Source organism: Amphichorda felina (genome assembly GCF_050947745.1).
Source record: "Amphichorda felina strain 45539 chromosome Unknown scaffold_1, whole genome shotgun sequence".
NCBI lineage: Eukaryota > Fungi > Ascomycota > Sordariomycetes > Hypocreales > Bionectriaceae > Amphichorda > Amphichorda felina.
The window spans coordinates 3,857,333-3,874,357 of record NW_028145049.1 but is presented as its reverse complement, the minus strand read 5'-3'; the positions used below and the strand labels follow the sequence as shown (position 1 = coordinate 3,874,357).

The window sequence follows — 17,025 nt, the reverse complement described above, 5'->3', positions numbered from 1 at the left end:
CGCTCCCCCTCGCCCAGATATCATGATGCCTCCAGCCTCAGACTTCTAAACAAGAAAGGTCCAGGGGTCTGCAGTGGTCATTGAGTTCCGTCCGACTTTGTCGCTGTTCGTCGTGAATGATGGAGGGGTACTGTGGAGGGCAGCGTTGAAGTCGGCTTTGCGGTCCGTGATACTCTAACGAGAAAAAATGAAGCAGAATTCCTGCCGAAAGATAAAGGATGATCACAAAGGACAAAAACCACCATAGGGCATTACTAGGTCGGGGCGTGGAGGAGTGTCGCCGTGCAAGAGTGACAGCCTGGTTCCAAGTCTCCCAAAGTTCCAGGGTTCTGATTCCGGCCCGCCAGTCGCGACGCTTATCGATAAAGCTCGCCAAGATTCGCGTTCATCGACGGCTGCACTGAACAACTTTGATCCGACGCAACAGGCTCTTTCTTGCTGGGCGTGCTGCCATCCCACCCACCAGCACCGACTACCTTACTCGTACAACCACATCACGTGGGCGACTTGACGACCAGAGCTACTACGTACCATTCCCGACCGACAATTTCAGTGGCAGAGCTCCAGCCTTGCGATCTCCCCGACGCGACAACACCGCACGCGACCCATTTCCACACATAATTGGGCCTTGACTGCCGTCGCATGCAGTCGCCGTCAACATGAAGCTCGTGAGGTAAGCCTTGTGCACTCCCAGCGGCTCACGGACCCGTGCTGAGCTCCCTCCCCAAGCCCAAGCCCGTTTTACTGACGATGCGCGATCCAGGTTCTTGATGAAATGCACCAACGAGACGGTGACGATTGAGCTCAAAAATGGTGCGCTCCTCTTCGATTCTCTTTCTACGGAGGATAGATATCCTCTGTCCATCAAAGGAAACTATAATAACAAAGGCAAAAATCAAACAGGCACCATCGTGCACGGCACCATCGCCTCCGTCTCGCCGCAGATGAATACGGCCCTGCGCAACGTCAAGATGACGCCCCGGGGCCAGGACCCCACCCAGCTCGACACAATGAACATCCGCGGCTCGACCATCCGCTACTTCATCCTCCCCGACTCGCTGCCCCTCGACACCCTGCTCATCGACGACGCCCCCAAGCCCAAGAACAAGGCCCGCAAAGAGGCCGATCGCGGCGGCCGCGGAGGACGGGGACGGGGTGGCCCTCGCGGCCGCGGCCGTGGTCGTGGAGGCCGCCGGGGTTAAGGACAGGGGGTTGGGTACGAAGTGCAGGGAGGAACACTTGTGTGTGTGTTAGCCCCAGGAGATGGTACCAGGAAGAAGACGAAAGTTTTAGAGCGACAGAGGGAGAGATCTTGGGAGGGGGAGCTCGTCGCAAATTCAACGGAATCTGGCGTTTGGGACGTGTTTGGCCATGAAAAGGGAAATGTATAGCTCCTTTTCGTTTCTATTCGGCGGCTGGGGGGTATCGCTTTGGCATGGCAAAGGAAAAGACGAAAAACAAAGAATCCAACTAGTAGTTCTTACACACAAACGGCGCCCGATAAACAATCAACCCAATGAATCCTTTTTTTTTTTGAACTACTTACCTCATGACGACCCGCGTCCGTCTCTCCATATACGGACTACCTGGAGCTTCTCGCGCCCAGCCGTCTTGCCGCTGGACCCCACCGTCACTGCCCTCCACTGCGGGCCGAGCTGCTGCTGGATGCGTAGCTTGACCTCGTCGGGCTTGTTGAGCGCGCAGAAGAGGATGTAGGCGCAGCCCCTCGGGGAGAGCACGTCCGGCAGGGAGTCGATGAGGCGGTCCGTCGTCTCCATGCCGTCCTTGCCGCCGGCGTAGGACAGCGCGAGCAGGTAGGACTCGTCGTCGAACGAGGGCTCCGTGCTGGGTGAGGGCTCGGGCGTGAATGTCTCCGGGCGCGAGGGCATCTCCGACGTCGGTACGTAGGGCGGATTGAAGACGAGGACGTCGATGGCGTGGGTCCTCCACGAGGTCGTCAGGTCGCCCATGCTGGAACCCAGATACAGGCCGTGACCTCCCGAGTTGTCCCTCTGTGCCTTTCCCACTGTTTCCACCGTGGCTCGGCAGGCGTAGGCGTTCATGTCCACTCCAGCGGTGAGGATCCGGGGGCTCCCAAAGATGGTCTGGGCATGGGCGTTGACAAAGGCGAGGACGACGCCGGAACCAGTGCCGACTTCGACCACCAGCGGAACATGGTCTAAAAAGTTCTCACTCAGGAATGTCTTCTCCGAGTCTGAGGAAAGGGTATCGAGGAGTAGAAATGAGTCCTCGGCCGGTTCATACACCCTCTCGTAGGGGACGTGTGAGGTGTCGGGCGTGGGGAGCATGGTGTGGAGTACCCTCGACTACGGGCGTTACTCGTCGATAAGATTTTAAAGAGTCTTTTCGTAGTGAAGTCTGTGAAATTCCGGTATAGAAATATTGATAGTTGATGTTTTGTACCGCGATGAGAGAGAGTTTCAATGAGGGTGTTAATGGGTTGGAATTTTCTGCCTTTTTCTCCCCTTAGCATGTCCCCGCCTCAACCCACCCAAGAACAACATATAACACGAGGCCAACCATCATCACCACCATCACCATCACCATCTCACAAAATCACACACCCGTCCCGAAACTTGACCTCCCAGCCCCAGTCGTCCCTTGCCGGGCCCATCCCCCATTTGACTCCCCACCCCATGCCCTCCACCACCCGCACCGTGTTGCCGGCGTGTGTTCTCCCCCTCTCCCTCTCGCATCTGGGGCAGGGCCGACTCTGTGTGCGGTAGAGCGTGGGCGGCTCCTTGACCATGGCGCCGTCTCCAAAGGTGTCACATGTGGAAAACCCCATGCCCGGGCCGCAGGGCTCGCTGATGACGGCCCAGATGTGCTTGCAGGTCTTGTGCTGGAAGAGTGTAGTCTTGCACATGGTTTGGATCGAGCCAGGAACACCAAGGTACGTAGCAATCTTTACCAAGAATACCAGGTTTGAGAGGGCATCGGCATCTGGCCGCTGAGCAGGGTGAGCGTGGAAGAAGTTGGCATCTAGCCGTCCGTGAATAAAAGGTGAGAGAGGTGTGATGCACTACATGTGAGAGGGCAAAGGGCCGAAAAACATTGATTCAAGATCAGAATATCTATTATGGATATCGCTCTCTACCCATCCAAACTCCAATGCTATGTGTATCAGGTTGCACGCATACCCTAGGTGCTTATTCATTACCAGTCTGCGTCGGCCCCCCATACGATGGTTCTATCGTGAAGCCGTCCTCGCCACTATCCTCATCTTCATCAGTTTCCTCATATTCTTCCTGAGGTAGCAGCTTTGACACCATGGCCTCGAGACGAGTCATTGAATTCTCCATATCATTGAGCCGATCCGTCAGCCCTTGGTAATCATCCGTCTCGCCGAAGGATCCCCGCAGCCTCTTACGGATCCCCGGGAAAGTTGAGTCTCGTCGTGGTAGCGGCTTTTGTGGGTGTTTCAAATCATCTTCGTTCGTACTAGTATTATGTCTTGTGAACTGCCGGCGGATGAGGTGTCTCGTCATCTCGTCGTCGACGGCGATATCCTGGGCTACGTCGTCGGGCGGAGGAAGCTCGAACACGGCCCGGAGATTGTTTTGAGCCGACAGGTTCCACTTCCTCCAGAATGACTTGGATGTGGACGGTGATCTTGGCGTGGCACGATGGGGCCACAGGAGGCGCCGCTCAGCAATGGCGATGATGAGGAGCACGGGGAGGTTGATGGCCTTGACAGTGGCTACGTGAATCTTATGGAACCACCGCGGGCTGACGACAAACTTGAGCGGCAGGAGCACGAAGACAGCTATAATGTTGAATGGGGGCTGGTAGGCAAAGACGGCGTCTGCCTTGACGCCTTCGAGTGTCAGGACGGCTCGTCGAAACTGCATCTCGGCGACAGCATTTGACGAGATGTTGCTGAACGTGTTGGACAGCATCGACACCAGAATGGTAAGGAAGAGCGTGTTTCCCAGGAAGGCGAATGCTACCATGAGGCTCGGTCCGAGGAAAGGGTGGAATTCCGACTTGAAAACATTAGCTCGCGGCAACATTGTCAAGGGCCTGCAACTGGGCTTACAGATCGCTGGATTCCGGTCCCGTCCAGACCGAACCAGATGTAGATCATCCATTTGGATATAGTACTGAACAGCCAGTACGGCAGTCAGCATGGGACTTTCCATATTTCTCGCAATAAGAACTTACACAAGAGGGTGCGCTCCTTCGCCCAGCCACAAGAGTGACAGCAAGAATCCGAAGAAGCACCAGGCGGAAAGGGCCGTCAGAGCGAAAAAGTCGGCCATCATGGACCTCAGGGACAGGAAGATGAGGTTGTCGGAGAGCAGGGTAAATGCCAGTCGCGGAACGAGAACCGGGGCAGCCAGGGCCAGGACGTCAAAGGCCTGCTCCGCCGCGCTCGGATCAGCGACACGCCAGCCATGGAATCGGGTGATGAGATAGACGCAGTAAATCAGGACGAAGGTGACGTCGAGGAAGGACCACAGATTTTGCGTATAGACATTCCTGTTTCCCGACACATTTTAGTATACGAGGTCCGATGTAGTTAAACTCTCCGTGGGACGGCGCAATCAAACTCACCAGCCATGTTGGAGAATGGTTGCAAACTGATCCAACCCCCAGCCGAATGCATACACAGAAAAGAATGCTTCAAGGACGGTGAATTCCCATGTGTCACGGGTGACCATTACTCCCACGTAGAGGCCGAGAAGGAGGGAAAACTGGATGGCCTCGAGGATATTCCTCGTCCTGGGAACGATGAGGCGGTACTGGTTGAGAAGTGGCGAGTCGCGAGGGTCATAGAGGGCGATGGGTTTCAGCTTGTAGTGATCCGGGATGATGTCCCAGATGGTGGAGGGCGTGTAGACGATTCGGCCGTCATAGATGGCGGTGACGACCTTCTGGCAGGTGGTTGAGCTGAGGAAATGCTTGCTCTCGGTGAGAATGGCCACCTCGAGGGAGGGGAGGGTGCGCTGATGGGACCAGGTGATGTTGCGCTCGGCCTCTCTGCGGATGTCGGCCGGTGCGTTCTGGAAGGGGTCAAATCCGGCCACAAGGATGTGCGCCAGCAGCAGGAGGCCATCGCTCCCCTCGTGGTCCTCGTTGAAGCGGCGGAGAATCCGGGTGGCGATGAGCTCGCACAGAGTGGCGCGGGTCCAGCTCACATTCTGGCGGTTAGTGAGATGGGCCTGCTCGTCGAGAAAGCGTGCGCGGTTCACGAGCAAGCAGTAGACTAAGAAATGGTGAGTGGTGAGTAGTGAGTAGAGTAGCGAGAGAGGGATGGGGGATTGGCGGAAGGGTACCTACCAATGGAGATGTCCTCGAGCTCGTAGAACTTGTCAACGAGGGGCCGGACAACGGTGACATTGATGCGGACATCGGTGAGCTGTTGAAGACTCAGATAGTCCTCGACAACGCTGATAATGTCGCGGCGGATGCGGTGGATGGTGGTGTAGACGGGCAGGTGGCTGTGGGGATCAGTCCTGCAGCTGTATATGGGGTCGCCATTCTCGCCATGATCCGTGTACAGCCTGCTCAGCAGGGGGCGACGTTCCTCTGGAGCTGCCGGGAATTCGACACGCCTCTGGCGGGGAGCCTCCATGTGAGGCTGTCCCGGAGAATTGCGTGCGATTGGGATGGCTGCGGGTAGAGAATGAAGGGCGCTCGGCGAGCTGGGGGTGAATCTCGAGGTGGATGAGAGAACGGAAGTTGGACTTCCCACATGCAGAGAGGCGGCACTGATGTCACTGGAGTGGCCGGGCTGTGGGGGGCTGCCGCTGCCTAGGTTATTTGTACTGCTCGTACTGCCGCAGCGCCCCCAGTGAGACTTCAAGGCACTAGGTGCAGCAGTGCTGCAGGGCGTCATGACCATGTGCTAGGAGCTGATTGGCAGCGCCCAACCCCCACGGCCTCAACTAGGGGTCTTGGCCCTTGAGCTTGGCTCTCCTCCCGGTGCCACTGGGCTGGATGCACCAGTCACGCAATGATACCCTAAGGGCCTACGAAAACATTAATATAATATCGGGACACAAATAGACCCAGGGACGCCTTGACTAGTTTTATTCAAGGGTCTTGGACCTACCTACTTTAGTAGTAGTTGCTATATACATGCACGACAGCCACAGCTGCACCTACAGCTACAGCTTCGCACTCGCGCCCTTGTCAGCCTGCTGCGCCAGCGCCCACGCAAAGTCGGCCATGGGCACCCTCGTCGCCGCGTGGTGCTTGGCCATCTCGCTGCTGGCCTGCCTGGCCGCGTACCGCGCCGCGATGCCCTGGCACACGCCCGCCAGCTTCCAGATGCTGAAGGCCATGCCCCAGGCCACCTCGCCCGCCGGGTCCCACCCGGCCACCTCGCTGTACCAGCCCAGGATCTGCTCCGGCTGCGGCAGCCCGGGCGTCCGCCCTGGAAGGAACCCGGACGCGTCGTAGGGTGCTGCCCCCGTGTGCTTGGCCGTGTAGAAGTTGGTCAGGAAGTTACACACATCCGAGAGGGGGTGGCCCACCGTCGACATTTCCCAGCTGTGCTCCAGTCAGTCATCTGCACCTCATCTGTACCGGGCCTGAGGAGCTTGGGCAGGGGAAAACTCACTCCAGGATGCCAATCACCCGCGGCTCCGTCTTGTGGAACACCAGGTTGTCAATCTTGTAGTCGCCGTGCACCAGCGTCGTCCGGTCGCGCGGCTGCAGCTTCTCGTTCTTGAAGAAGCGCACCAGCTCCTCAAAGTGCGGCAGCTGGCCCACGGGCTCCTTGGTCTCGACGTCGACGGCCTTGGCCTGGGCCTGGCAGATGGTGACCCAGGTCTGGATCTGGCGGTTGTAGAAGCCCGCGGGCCGGCCAAACGACTCGAGCCCGACGGCGCGCACGTCGACGGCGTGGAAGCGCGCCAGGGTGCGCACGGCCTCGCGCCACAGCAGGGTGCGCTGCTCCGGGTCGACGCCCGGCATGGTGAAGTCCTCGAAGATGCGGCCGTCGAGGAACTCCATGATGTAGAAGGGCGTGCCGACGATGCTGTCGTCCTCGCACAGGCAGTACGTCTTGGGCACGGGCACGTCCGTGTGCTCGAGGGCGTGCAGGATGCGGTACTCGCGCTCTACCTTGTGCGCCGTCTTGGAGAGGAGCTTGCCGGGAGGCTTCTTGCGCATCACGAAGCGCTGGCCGTCGGCGGCCGTGATCTGGTACGTCGGGTTGGACTGGCCGAAGCCGAACTGTGGCGTGGCGTGGCGTGTCAGTAGGTATGCTTTGCCTGCGGCTGCGGACCTGAACCAGACCAGAAGACTCACCTGCTTCAGTTCGATCGGCGTCTTGACGGCGGGCACATTGTCGGCGAGGAACTTCTCCAACGCCCGCTCATCGATGGGCTGACGGACCCTTCCCGCCATGACGTCTCGAGTGACGGGTTGTCGACAGATGATGGCAATTGGCAGCTGAGTGTCACGAGGAGCACGATTGATGCGCCAGATGCGAGATGACGGGGGAGGTCGAGGCCATTTAGTCCCAGGAGACCCGGACAGTCTTGACACTGGTACGTTTTGCCGTGCCGTGGCATGGACGATCCGGGCTTGACGAGCCGAGGTCCAGCAGCACCACCCACCTATTTATTCCAGCGCCATGTTAAGCCTCCCACGGGTCAGTAATTCCGACCAACGAACACACACCACAGTGACCACCACCTATTAGCTGCCCAGTAGAGTAGCGTTACGCCCCGCCCCCGCGTTTCCACAAGCGCGGCCAGAGATGGATCAAGATCCGACTATCAGTCGCCAGGAACAGAGTCAATCGAAAAGACGACCGATTTCAGCCCTTTTATATACCAGTAGTATACATACCAGGCAGGATCATTATCGACGTCACATATGCGCAGTACATAGACTTGAAACTGTACCCCCAATGCATACTCAAGGTTCGTAGTGAATACATTTTGTTTCCTGACCTGCCCTGCCAGTTCCTACATATACCGTTGTACAATTTTTTTTTGCTCTTCTTTTGCCCTTTTTTTGGTCAAGTTATGTAAAGACCATGTTCTTGATTCCAACCTTGCTGCCGTCGCTCGATCTTCAACTGGTAGCCAGACCAGGTTTCTCCTCTCCAACAACCCAAAAGGCCACCCAAAAGACCGAATGCCAGCAAGCAGGTTAAGCCAAGAACATAGGAGATGGGGCCGCGTGAAACAAGAATAGGGGGTATCCGTCATGTCGATCTCATCCATGCATTCTGTCCCTCCACTGTATATGGGCCACGCCCACCTGATGATGGGCATGCCATGCTGTTGCCAGTCCGGATGTTGTATTATAAATAGAGAAGGAAAAAAAGGAGATTGTGAGAAGTCGCAACATGGGGTTGGGGAACAACAAGCCTCGCGGCCGTTAGAACTCTTCCCCTCCCAGCTTGATCCGAGTCTCCAAAGCGAAATCACCGACGCTGTCGCCATTCCAACACCGTGCCATATGTTAGTTCCAACCCTGTCCCAAGAGATTCGCAGTCATCTCTGCTGTCGTGACGTCATAAAAACCCTTTTGTGCCATCGAGGATATGTCGCGCGGAGAGGTGATATCTTGTCATCAAAGATCAACCGTCATCCTCCCCATGGCTCGGACTTTGTCCTTGCGTCTTGGGCTTCTTGTTGGATCCCGAAGTCCCAGCCTCAGACTTGCGCTTGCTCCCGGTGCTAGCTCCGTCATCCGTCTTGACATCACCATCGTTCTTGTCCTTGTCCTTCTCCATAGCAGCGACCTCTTCCGCCGTGAGGAAGCGGCCGCCGGGTCCACGAGGTCTACGCATGGCATGGTTGTGCCGCGACTCGTGGAGATACGGCTTCCTGCCCTTCGAAGTCAATCGGAGCTGCTCCTCCAGACGTTGGCGAGCTACCCGTCGCTTAAGAATCCGGTGGAACTGCTTCGCATTGACATAGAGGGGAGACTCCTCGACCGCGCCAGAGGGCATCTCTGGTGACTGCGGGTGTTGCATCTGCGCCTGGGGCATCTGCGGCGGTGCCACACCGGGCCTAGGCCCGCCGTGGTTCATCATGGGCGCGTTGGGGACACCAGGGCTCGTGACCTGGCTCATACGCCGGTCTCCCATCTGAGGCATGCCGGCCATGCGCGGTGACTGGCGGGTATCCTTCTTCGAGTTGGTGCCACCCATGCGCGGCGACGTCTGGGGCATCCCGGGGTCTTGGTGCATGTAAGGATAGTTTGAGCCAGAGGCCGCAGCCGTTGCCGCCATGGCAGCGGCCTGGATACCGGGCATTCCATACGGCACCTGTTGCATCCCCTGCTGGGGGACGCCGTATTGAGGTTGATACATGTTGTGTCCCTGGGGCTGTCCGCCGGGCTGTTGCGAGCCGAGAATTGGTGAAGTCTGAGGGCCGTGCGGGTTGATGTTGTGGTTCGCAGCAGAAGCGTCTGTGCCGGTGTTGGCGTATCCTGGCTGTGTATTCTGTTGCTGAGGGTAGGGGGCGTATTCCATAATCCTAGAGGCGGCGCGCTCTAGGGGAAATGACCTCTGGGGAGCGATCTAAGTCGCGATTCGTCGCGTATTAGTGAGGCTCGTCGCGAGCTCACGTTCGCCGACGGGGGAGAGGGGCAGGAGAAGAAAGTAGCGAATAGATATGCCTGATTCGTTCCCCTCAGAGAGCCCTGGGGGTTTAAGACGCAAATGGGTACCAGGTTGTGGTTGGGCAGCACGTTGGGCCGGGCTTCGTCACTTTTTGGGCTGGTGCCGATGTGTTAGGTGTTCAGGCACCGGGATGATTGGATATGCAGAGTGCGTTGGCAGAGCCGTGGAAGGGATGTGGCAGCTAGCCCAAATGGTCGTGCACGGTACACACACTTGGCGCTCGGATGGCTGGCGAGCAAGAGTTCAGCAGCGTAGGACGCAAACTAGGGCCTGTGGATGGCTCGCGAAATAGCACTACCAGATCTGTGAAAGCGGCCATGTTAGTTTCAGAGATTCCCTCAAAACGATAGGTGATGTCAGATGGGAGGGACGGGACGGGGGTGCCGATGGTTGAGGGGCCACCCGTTGTGGCCACACCTGGGATGCGCTGGCAGCCAGCCTGCATATTCCGTCATGCAGAATCTGGGATCAAATGCAGCAACTCTGCCCAGGAAAGCAAACACCAGTCGCTCGTAGCCATGCTAACAGCGGCGCATCTGGCGCGACGGGTAGCGGGGGTGGGTTGGTGCTGAACAGGCTGGGCCTGCGAGTGCAGCTGCCCACGCGGCGCACACCCATGCTGGCCCAGCGTCAAGGTGAGGCTGTCTCCAGAACGCATGGTGTTGAAATGCCGGGACACCATGGGCTCAAGTCAAGAGCCCTCCAAACGGAGAGACAAGAGCCAGCGCACTGACTTGAGCACGCAAGATGATTTGGGGAGATCCATGGGCATCGGGATGAGTTGAAAGAAAGAGCTGTGAGACATACCGACTGTTTCAAAAAATGGCCGGCACGGTGTGTCGACTTGTCCGTCAGTCCAGGCTGGAGTCAATGCCGTCAGTGAAAGTCCTTAGAGCTCCAGGTCGCGTCACAAAGGCCATAGATGGGATGGGAGAGTCGGTGTAAGTGCGCAAGGGACGGTAAAGCAAGACCCGCGGTGCGCAGTAGCAGCGGTGGGAAGCTTTGGCGACGCGACGGGACGAGAAGCAGCGCTGTGTTGATGGGCGTTGTCGTTCGGCGACAGCTACCAGCAACAAGGCTGAGGCTCAAACCGATGCACGAAGCCGTTGCGGGTAAGAAGGGATGATATCGATACTGAATGGGGATGTCAAGAGGTGGCTGCTAGGGCGAATACGTACCGTGGTTGGCCTAAACTCGTGTGCGACAAGCTGTTTTGACTGGCGCAGAGGGCGTCGCCAGGAAGCTTCTGGGGCACGCGACGGGGCTCGGAGCAACGCTGATTGATGGCGAAGAATCCGGGGGAATTAGGCACCGCAGGCGCGACTTGTCACCTGACGGGCAGCGTGTCCAATGGAGACGATGAGGGAGAGAGAGGTTGGCCACGATGATAGGCCTCTGTTGTCGCGATATGGTAGGAGGATATGAGCAGTGACGCGAAAAAAGCGTGCTGATTTGCTGGAGGTGGTGGGCGACGGGCGGATTTTTGGGGGGAGAAGTGCCGGTTCTTGGGTCTCAGGGCTCAAGAGGTTGGAGCTGCAGCACTCGATAGGCGCCAGTAGTGGCTGGGGCCTGGAATGAACGGCGAAGTGCACTCCCTAAAAAAAAAAAATGGCCTGACTGCCTTGCACACCGCAGTTGTGCACAGCTTCTCTGACGCTGACGTCGGAGTCGCGAAAGTGGAGAACTGAGACCTGCAAAAGACCAGGACACAATTCGAGGCACAGCGGAGGCTTGGATCCCAGAGCTAGGGTACCTTAGGTATCAGGCAATGCTCGGCTTGGCGTGGGGCGAAAAGCCGGTGACCAAAACACAACAGACACCGTTTGGCGCGTGTCCTTGCCGAAAGGGCCCGAGACTGGCGCTGCTTGGCTGTCTTCGCGCGGTGCAGGTGCTTCACTGCTTCACAGGGCTCCAGGTCAGATTGCTGAGGCGCAGGGCAAAGGTGCCGGGAGGTCAGAGCTTCCCGTCTCCGGGTGTCCGGTTGTCCGAGTGCTCTGAGTGCTATGAGTGGGCGACGGAGCGCTGTGCAGCACAAAAAGAGACGCCCAAGGCGCGGTTGGGAGCGATGAGACTGGGCGAATGAAAATGGTCGGCGCGATGGCGGCGGAGGCTGTGAATGGCCAATCCAGCGGGCAGTCGATCACTCAATCAATCAACGAGGTTTGTCTTGACGCCTCTGGACGAATATGATTGCCTGCGGCGAGTGGAGGAGCAAAGAGTATTGATTGGCCGTAGGAGAGAAGAGGAGGACGAGAAATGCGAGCAGATGATTTGAGGGGCGGGACCAGAGTCTTTTTACAGTTGTGACTGGCTGATTCAGCCCTCACAGGTGGGGCTGGCTCGGAGGCTGGCAGTCGGAAGAGTACCGCCAACTGCAGGACGAGGGCTGGGTTTTGATTTGGTGCGTGCACATGACGTCCATGCTTTGATGAGAGGTACTTTGGGCCTTGTACCTCAGGCAGTCAGCACCAAGCATTCCCGCCGCTCTTTCTGCGTGCGGAACATCCAACGTCGCAGACACTGCAACATCCCACGCAGGTTGCCATCGGTTTTTTTTCCAACGGGAAGGAAATATTCTAGCTTGGTGCGGGGGTGCATCCTGTTTCTCGTTGCGCCACAGCCATCAATGCAGACAGAAAGGAAAGATGCGGAAGAGGCTGACCCAAAGCTGACCTCGCTTCCAAGTCAACCACCTCAACCACCTCGGTCAGATCAGGCAGGTCGATCGTGTGGGGGTTATATTATGGCAGCGATCACAGCACCAACCGATATTTATTTCTCGACTCAACCAGGCTCGGAGCCTGGTTTATTACGAGGATTTCCTGGTTAATTACCTGGCCTGCCTGGCTTGTCTGGAGGCTCGGAGCACACACTTGCGCGGGACAAGTTTTATTACTGCCTGCAACGCACATATCGCAAAGTTATCACAGATTTGATAATGTGACGACAGCAGGCCTCTTCAGCCTCTCCGGCCTCCCCGCTATCCTTCGGCCTTTCTCCCCACCCTGGAGCGATCATCCACCTCTCGGAGATGATGGTGTGCCACGGATGAGTTGGCAGTACAGTGTCACCTGCGTAGGCACTCCGTATTTCAGCAAAGTTCCCCAGCCCATTCCATCTCCCCAGCCTCACCTGCTCGACTAAAATTAGCCGGGGAAGTCCAAGTCGAGGACGAGCTGGTGGCAGAGCATAAGCACTGCGTGACGGATCTGTGCGACTTCAAATGCCATACCATTGATGCATGGCACCGCCCGCCGTTGCACGAAGCGTTGGGTCTAGTCGCTATCACACCCGTACTATGTGCGCACAGACGATGACAACGTCCCCCGTTGGATGCTCTAATATGTGCTAGCCAACGCAGGCTCCGCTCAGATCGCGACGAACCACGCTTTAGACGTTTCTCCTCGCTCTAATTCCACTCTCATTGATTGAATTGGGCCGCTTCTCCACGTGACCACATGGCTCCGTCAACTTTGGATCACGACTCCAAACCACCATCATGACTTTCATGACACGGTCGGTTATGACGCAAGACCGGCGATATCGTGTTCTCAGGTCTCAACCCCCCCGCCCGCCCTCACTATGGACTCTTGGCTCAGCCTGCAGAACCGAGGAGCCGTTCCGACGGTGACCAAATGTCGGTGTACCTGCGAATACCTGCTACTCCGTACCTGGCGACCAGAATGCGGCTTTGTCCATTGCTTTGCCGGTCAGCCATGTTCAACCGTTCTCGTTTGAGAGCGCCCAAAACAACATTTTGCTTTTTTTCCTGCTTCTCGCCTTATGCTCCTTACCCGTTGTGTGCTCCGCTCTCACTCCTCCTCGCCGCCCCCGATGATGCGATGGAGCACACGGCCCAGTGTCGCACCTTGGCAGCGCACCGCATTCTGAGAGTCTGTCGAGAATCAAGACACTCCATCGTATTCCTAGTCAAGCTGACCAAGATGCGACTTTCTTCGTGCCGCCATGGCTTCGGCTGTCCCGATGTCGCCTCTAGTCAGACGGTCAGACGGCACCATTCCTTGTCCTACCCTACACATTCGACTTCTGTTCTTGTAAGCTCATCGCAGTACGAGTATCATCAATATCCGTATCTTTTTTTGGCTTCTAGCCCACAGGCGTTTGCTCTTCTCGTATCTCATAGATTTGTTTATTGTGACCCGTTCGGCTCTCTAACCTTCTTGGGCCTATGGTGTATTCCTTCGTGTTTCGACTTTAACTAGCTTCCATCCCGCGATGTTTCCTGCTAGGCCGTTTACCGTTCCCGGTAACTAGGAACCGTCGATCAAACGCCACTGGGTAATCCCATCGACGAATACTAGGTACTGCCGTGGAGTATGGAGTACTAGCTGAGCCGTGTTTGCGGCTGAAGCTGCATCGCCGTTGAATGGCCAAGCCACCGAATCCAAGGTCTACCTGGATCACAAGTACCGCTGAAGAAATCGTAATCGTGAAATTGCCTTATCCCGGTAGATGTGCTCGCACCCTTCATCCGATGGTGGTTGGGCAAGGCAAGACATCACATCGTGATATCACTAGTATTGCTACACAAACCTTCGGCCTCGGCCGCGCGCCTAGGATTGTGACCAGTCGGCTGGTCACGCCAATGACAGGCACGCAGGCAGCGATCCGGGCTCAGCTCGTGCCTGCCATCCCCTTGTAATTATACCATCAATGGCTTGTCTGTTTTGATGGAAGCCGTGGCTGGGATATCTTCCCCGAGTGATGACCATGAACGCTAGAAGAAGGACGGGGGGTTTTTTTTTTTTTGCTATCCCACAACACTACTGTTTGACTGAATATCTGTCACCTTTCACATCATGTTAATGGCTAGTCTAGAGCATGAAATGGGGGTTCGGACCCTCAGCTCGAGCGACTATGGGATGAAGTACGAGTAGTCCCAGATCTAGAACCTTCATCGTTGAATATGAATCAGCAAGACGGGAAAGACCCGAGGAGAGACAATCCTGCTAAAGCTATCCCCGTAACAACCTGCAGTCAACCGGGCTAAGAAGACGGAAGAGTCATGGGAACGACCCCTCGATCGAGAAGTGACCACCTAGGTTTCCAGTTTCCAAGATGCTTGTTCCTGATGGGCATGTCCCTGTGGCCATTGGCATAGACCGCGAATTCCCACGAAATAGCGAGTAGATCCGAACGATGCCCAAGTCAAAAGTGCCGTACAGAGCAGGTCGACGTTGTGAGTGGGCCTGATGCTACGAGTCCCCCCCCCGTTGTCGTTCCCGCAGTGGCTCAAATTGTCGGAAGCGTAGAGTCAGTGGCTCGACTGGCTTGTCCCCGCCCCTCGATGCTGTCCCAATACTCGAACCGAGCACCTCACGCTGAATACACGTTGGCCTCGCGTTCAAATAGTCGATCAAGATGTGGGATCTCACTTGGCATCGCACCACGATTCGATCGTGTTGCGAGGGGCTTTCATATATCTGCACTTCCCAACGTAGCTGCGCATCAACGGGTCGATCTTTGTCCACCAGTGACCTGTCCCAACCCCTGCTCACAGGCCGAGTAACGGTCGAACCGTCCCGTCTGGGGATGGATGAAAAGAACGTGTACGAGTGTCTCCGTTACACGGCAGGAACTAGGCCAACCAAAGGCAAACGGGCCACGATTAGCGGTAAAGGTGCCCAAGGCGCCGCCTAAGAGGCCAGAGGGGGCCTGATACGCCCCTTAGTATAGTGCATCTGCACGTCTGGGTTGGAGATGGGTGGCCAGCGTCCCCAGATGCAGAGGTCGGCAAAGTTTGTGAGCAGAACTGCACCGCCGTTGGGCTTCCCTCGCTGCTGCTTTAAGGAGCGAGTGAGATGTGGTGGCAATAAATATTCTTGGATGGCCACCTGCCTGCGGAAGGTTGATACCCACCAGGCTCTGATGCATATAGAACAAACCTATCATGGGCAAGACGTCGTGCAGAAGCATCATATGCACCTAGTCGTGGTTCAAAGCAATGATACAGAAATACTGCAGGCTCGATTACCTTGAACCGGGAAGCCCACGAGGCGGACACGCATCTGCACTGAACAGGGTTGATGGCTTCGGGGTTGGTTCCCTAGCCGCGCTACGCGCGAACGACAAATGGTATCGAGGTATAAACGCGGGGTGCCAACAACGCAGACGGCAGAGGTGTGGATGACTCTGGGCGTGAGGAAAGGGGTCGAGGCCAGTCTCTCCGCCAAGGCCAAACAAGGTTCGACCTCTGCCAAGGGTTAGAGAGCAAGAGCCGAGCCTAGGTTGGCCTTGGCCGGCTCTATGTCCCCCCCCCCCCCTTTCTCACCATGGAGCCAACAGTCAAGGCGGGATGGTGGCTTCGCGCGACGTTGGGCTCCACGGGCAGCAGTCTCATCTCTAGTTAATATCCGTACACCCTAGACTGATCGACCCACGACGATGATTTGGCCAAGGTCTGTTGGCTCTCAGCTTCATATCTATGTTCAGGGGGAACGTGGACGAAATAAGCGCGGGAGGTTATCTTCTGCCTCAATCAGCGATGAGGGACGTGCAGCGGTACCAAGGAGCTCTCAAGGGTTCATTCGAAACACGCAGTCCCCCTGGCAGAGGGGAGCCAGCAATTTTGAAAGGTTTCCCGGGGAACCAAAATGGGGACAACGAATGGCAGCAGTTTCATACTCATGGTGAGGATCTGGCCAGTTCATGCGGGGAGGTTGCCGTGTTGGAGATAGCTTGACGAATGGCCGCCGTCTTGAAGCTAGATTTTACCGCTTCCACAGGGGTTGAGATTTCTGTAAAGAATAGAAGAGGCGTTGAACCTGCCCTAACATAAGTAGATATGCATGGTGTCGGGGCTCTGGCGCGCTTGGGAGCAGTGGCGGTTGGTTGAGACACCACCATGGGCGCTTACCTACTCCAGGGAACCCAGCTCACCAAACAGCATGCCATAATACTCACCCATCTAATCCATCCCCCCCCGCGGCCCGAACACTTGCTCGGCCGAGACCTGTGTTTACCCTCAGGAGGCGCGCGCTCGGGCGTAGAAGCTCTCGCATGGTGTATCGTGAGCCTCTGCATCGAGGTTGCCGGGGTTGGGAAGTGGGAGGCTGCTGCGGCAGCCGAGTTTTCTGCTTCATGTGGCGCGCGCTCCGGATGGGAGGGTCTCAACGACATTGCTCGCGAGCCATAGATACCATAAATACCACAGATGACGAGGTAATCTCTATGGCGATGCAGGTCCCGTGGCTAAGAATAGCTGGAGCCGCGCGCGGACTGAAGCAGAGAAGATGGCTTCTAGGAGTTGGCCGGCTAGATATGGCTGGTTGAGAGCTCGAGGCGCGGTTGTTTGTTTTTCGCAGAAGCAGACCCCGAGGCGAAAGAGGAGGATAAAGAGGTGCAAGATCGCCGGATAGAGGCAATGCTGAGTCGAACAAAGAGTCAAG

General features: G+C 56.8%; 5 protein-coding genes across 5 annotated transcripts; 1 reads left to right on the top strand and 4 right to left on the bottom strand.

Moving 5' to 3' along the window:
- Positions 1–659: 659 nt before the first annotated feature.
- smd1 (mRNA splicing protein SMD1) lies at positions 660–1,202 on the top strand (the record flags this gene model as incomplete). Its single annotated transcript, XM_083190757.1, has 2 exons — positions 660–673; positions 764–1,202. The coding sequence occupies 2 exons, from the start codon at positions 660–662 to the stop codon at positions 1,200–1,202; spliced, it is 453 nt and encodes a 150-aa protein (XP_083054616.1).
- A 345-nt stretch (positions 1,203–1,547) lies between these two features.
- On the bottom strand, positions 1,548–2,309 carry MTQ2 (S-adenosylmethionine-dependent methyltransferase; the record flags this gene model as incomplete). Its single annotated transcript, XM_083190756.1, has 1 exon — positions 1,548–2,309. One exon carries the CDS (start codon positions 2,307–2,309, stop codon positions 1,548–1,550), a length of 762 nt encoding a protein of 253 aa, XP_083054615.1.
- Positions 2,310–2,569: 260 nt separating this feature from the next.
- ACO1O0_001268 (uncharacterized protein) lies at positions 2,570–5,599 on the bottom strand (the record flags this gene model as incomplete). The annotated part of the gene is made up of 5 exons (XM_083190755.1): positions 2,570–3,003; positions 3,182–4,044; positions 4,186–4,503; positions 4,579–5,230; positions 5,305–5,599. The coding sequence occupies 5 exons, from the start codon at positions 5,597–5,599 to the stop codon at positions 2,570–2,572; spliced, it is 2,562 nt and encodes an 853-aa protein (XP_083054614.1).
- A 535-nt stretch (positions 5,600–6,134) lies between these two features.
- On the bottom strand, positions 6,135–7,380 carry ACO1O0_001267 (uncharacterized protein; the record flags this gene model as incomplete). The annotated part of the gene is made up of 3 exons (XM_083190754.1): positions 6,135–6,519; positions 6,590–7,206; positions 7,282–7,380. 3 exons carry the CDS (start codon positions 7,378–7,380, stop codon positions 6,135–6,137), a joined length of 1,101 nt encoding a protein of 366 aa, XP_083054613.1.
- A 1,186-nt stretch (positions 7,381–8,566) lies between these two features.
- Positions 8,567–9,466, bottom strand: HAP2 (transcription activator HAP2; the record flags this gene model as incomplete). The annotated part of the gene is made up of 1 exon (XM_083190753.1): positions 8,567–9,466. One exon carries the CDS (start codon positions 9,464–9,466, stop codon positions 8,567–8,569), a length of 900 nt encoding a protein of 299 aa, XP_083054612.1.
- Between the last annotated feature and the right edge of the window lie 7,559 nt (positions 9,467–17,025).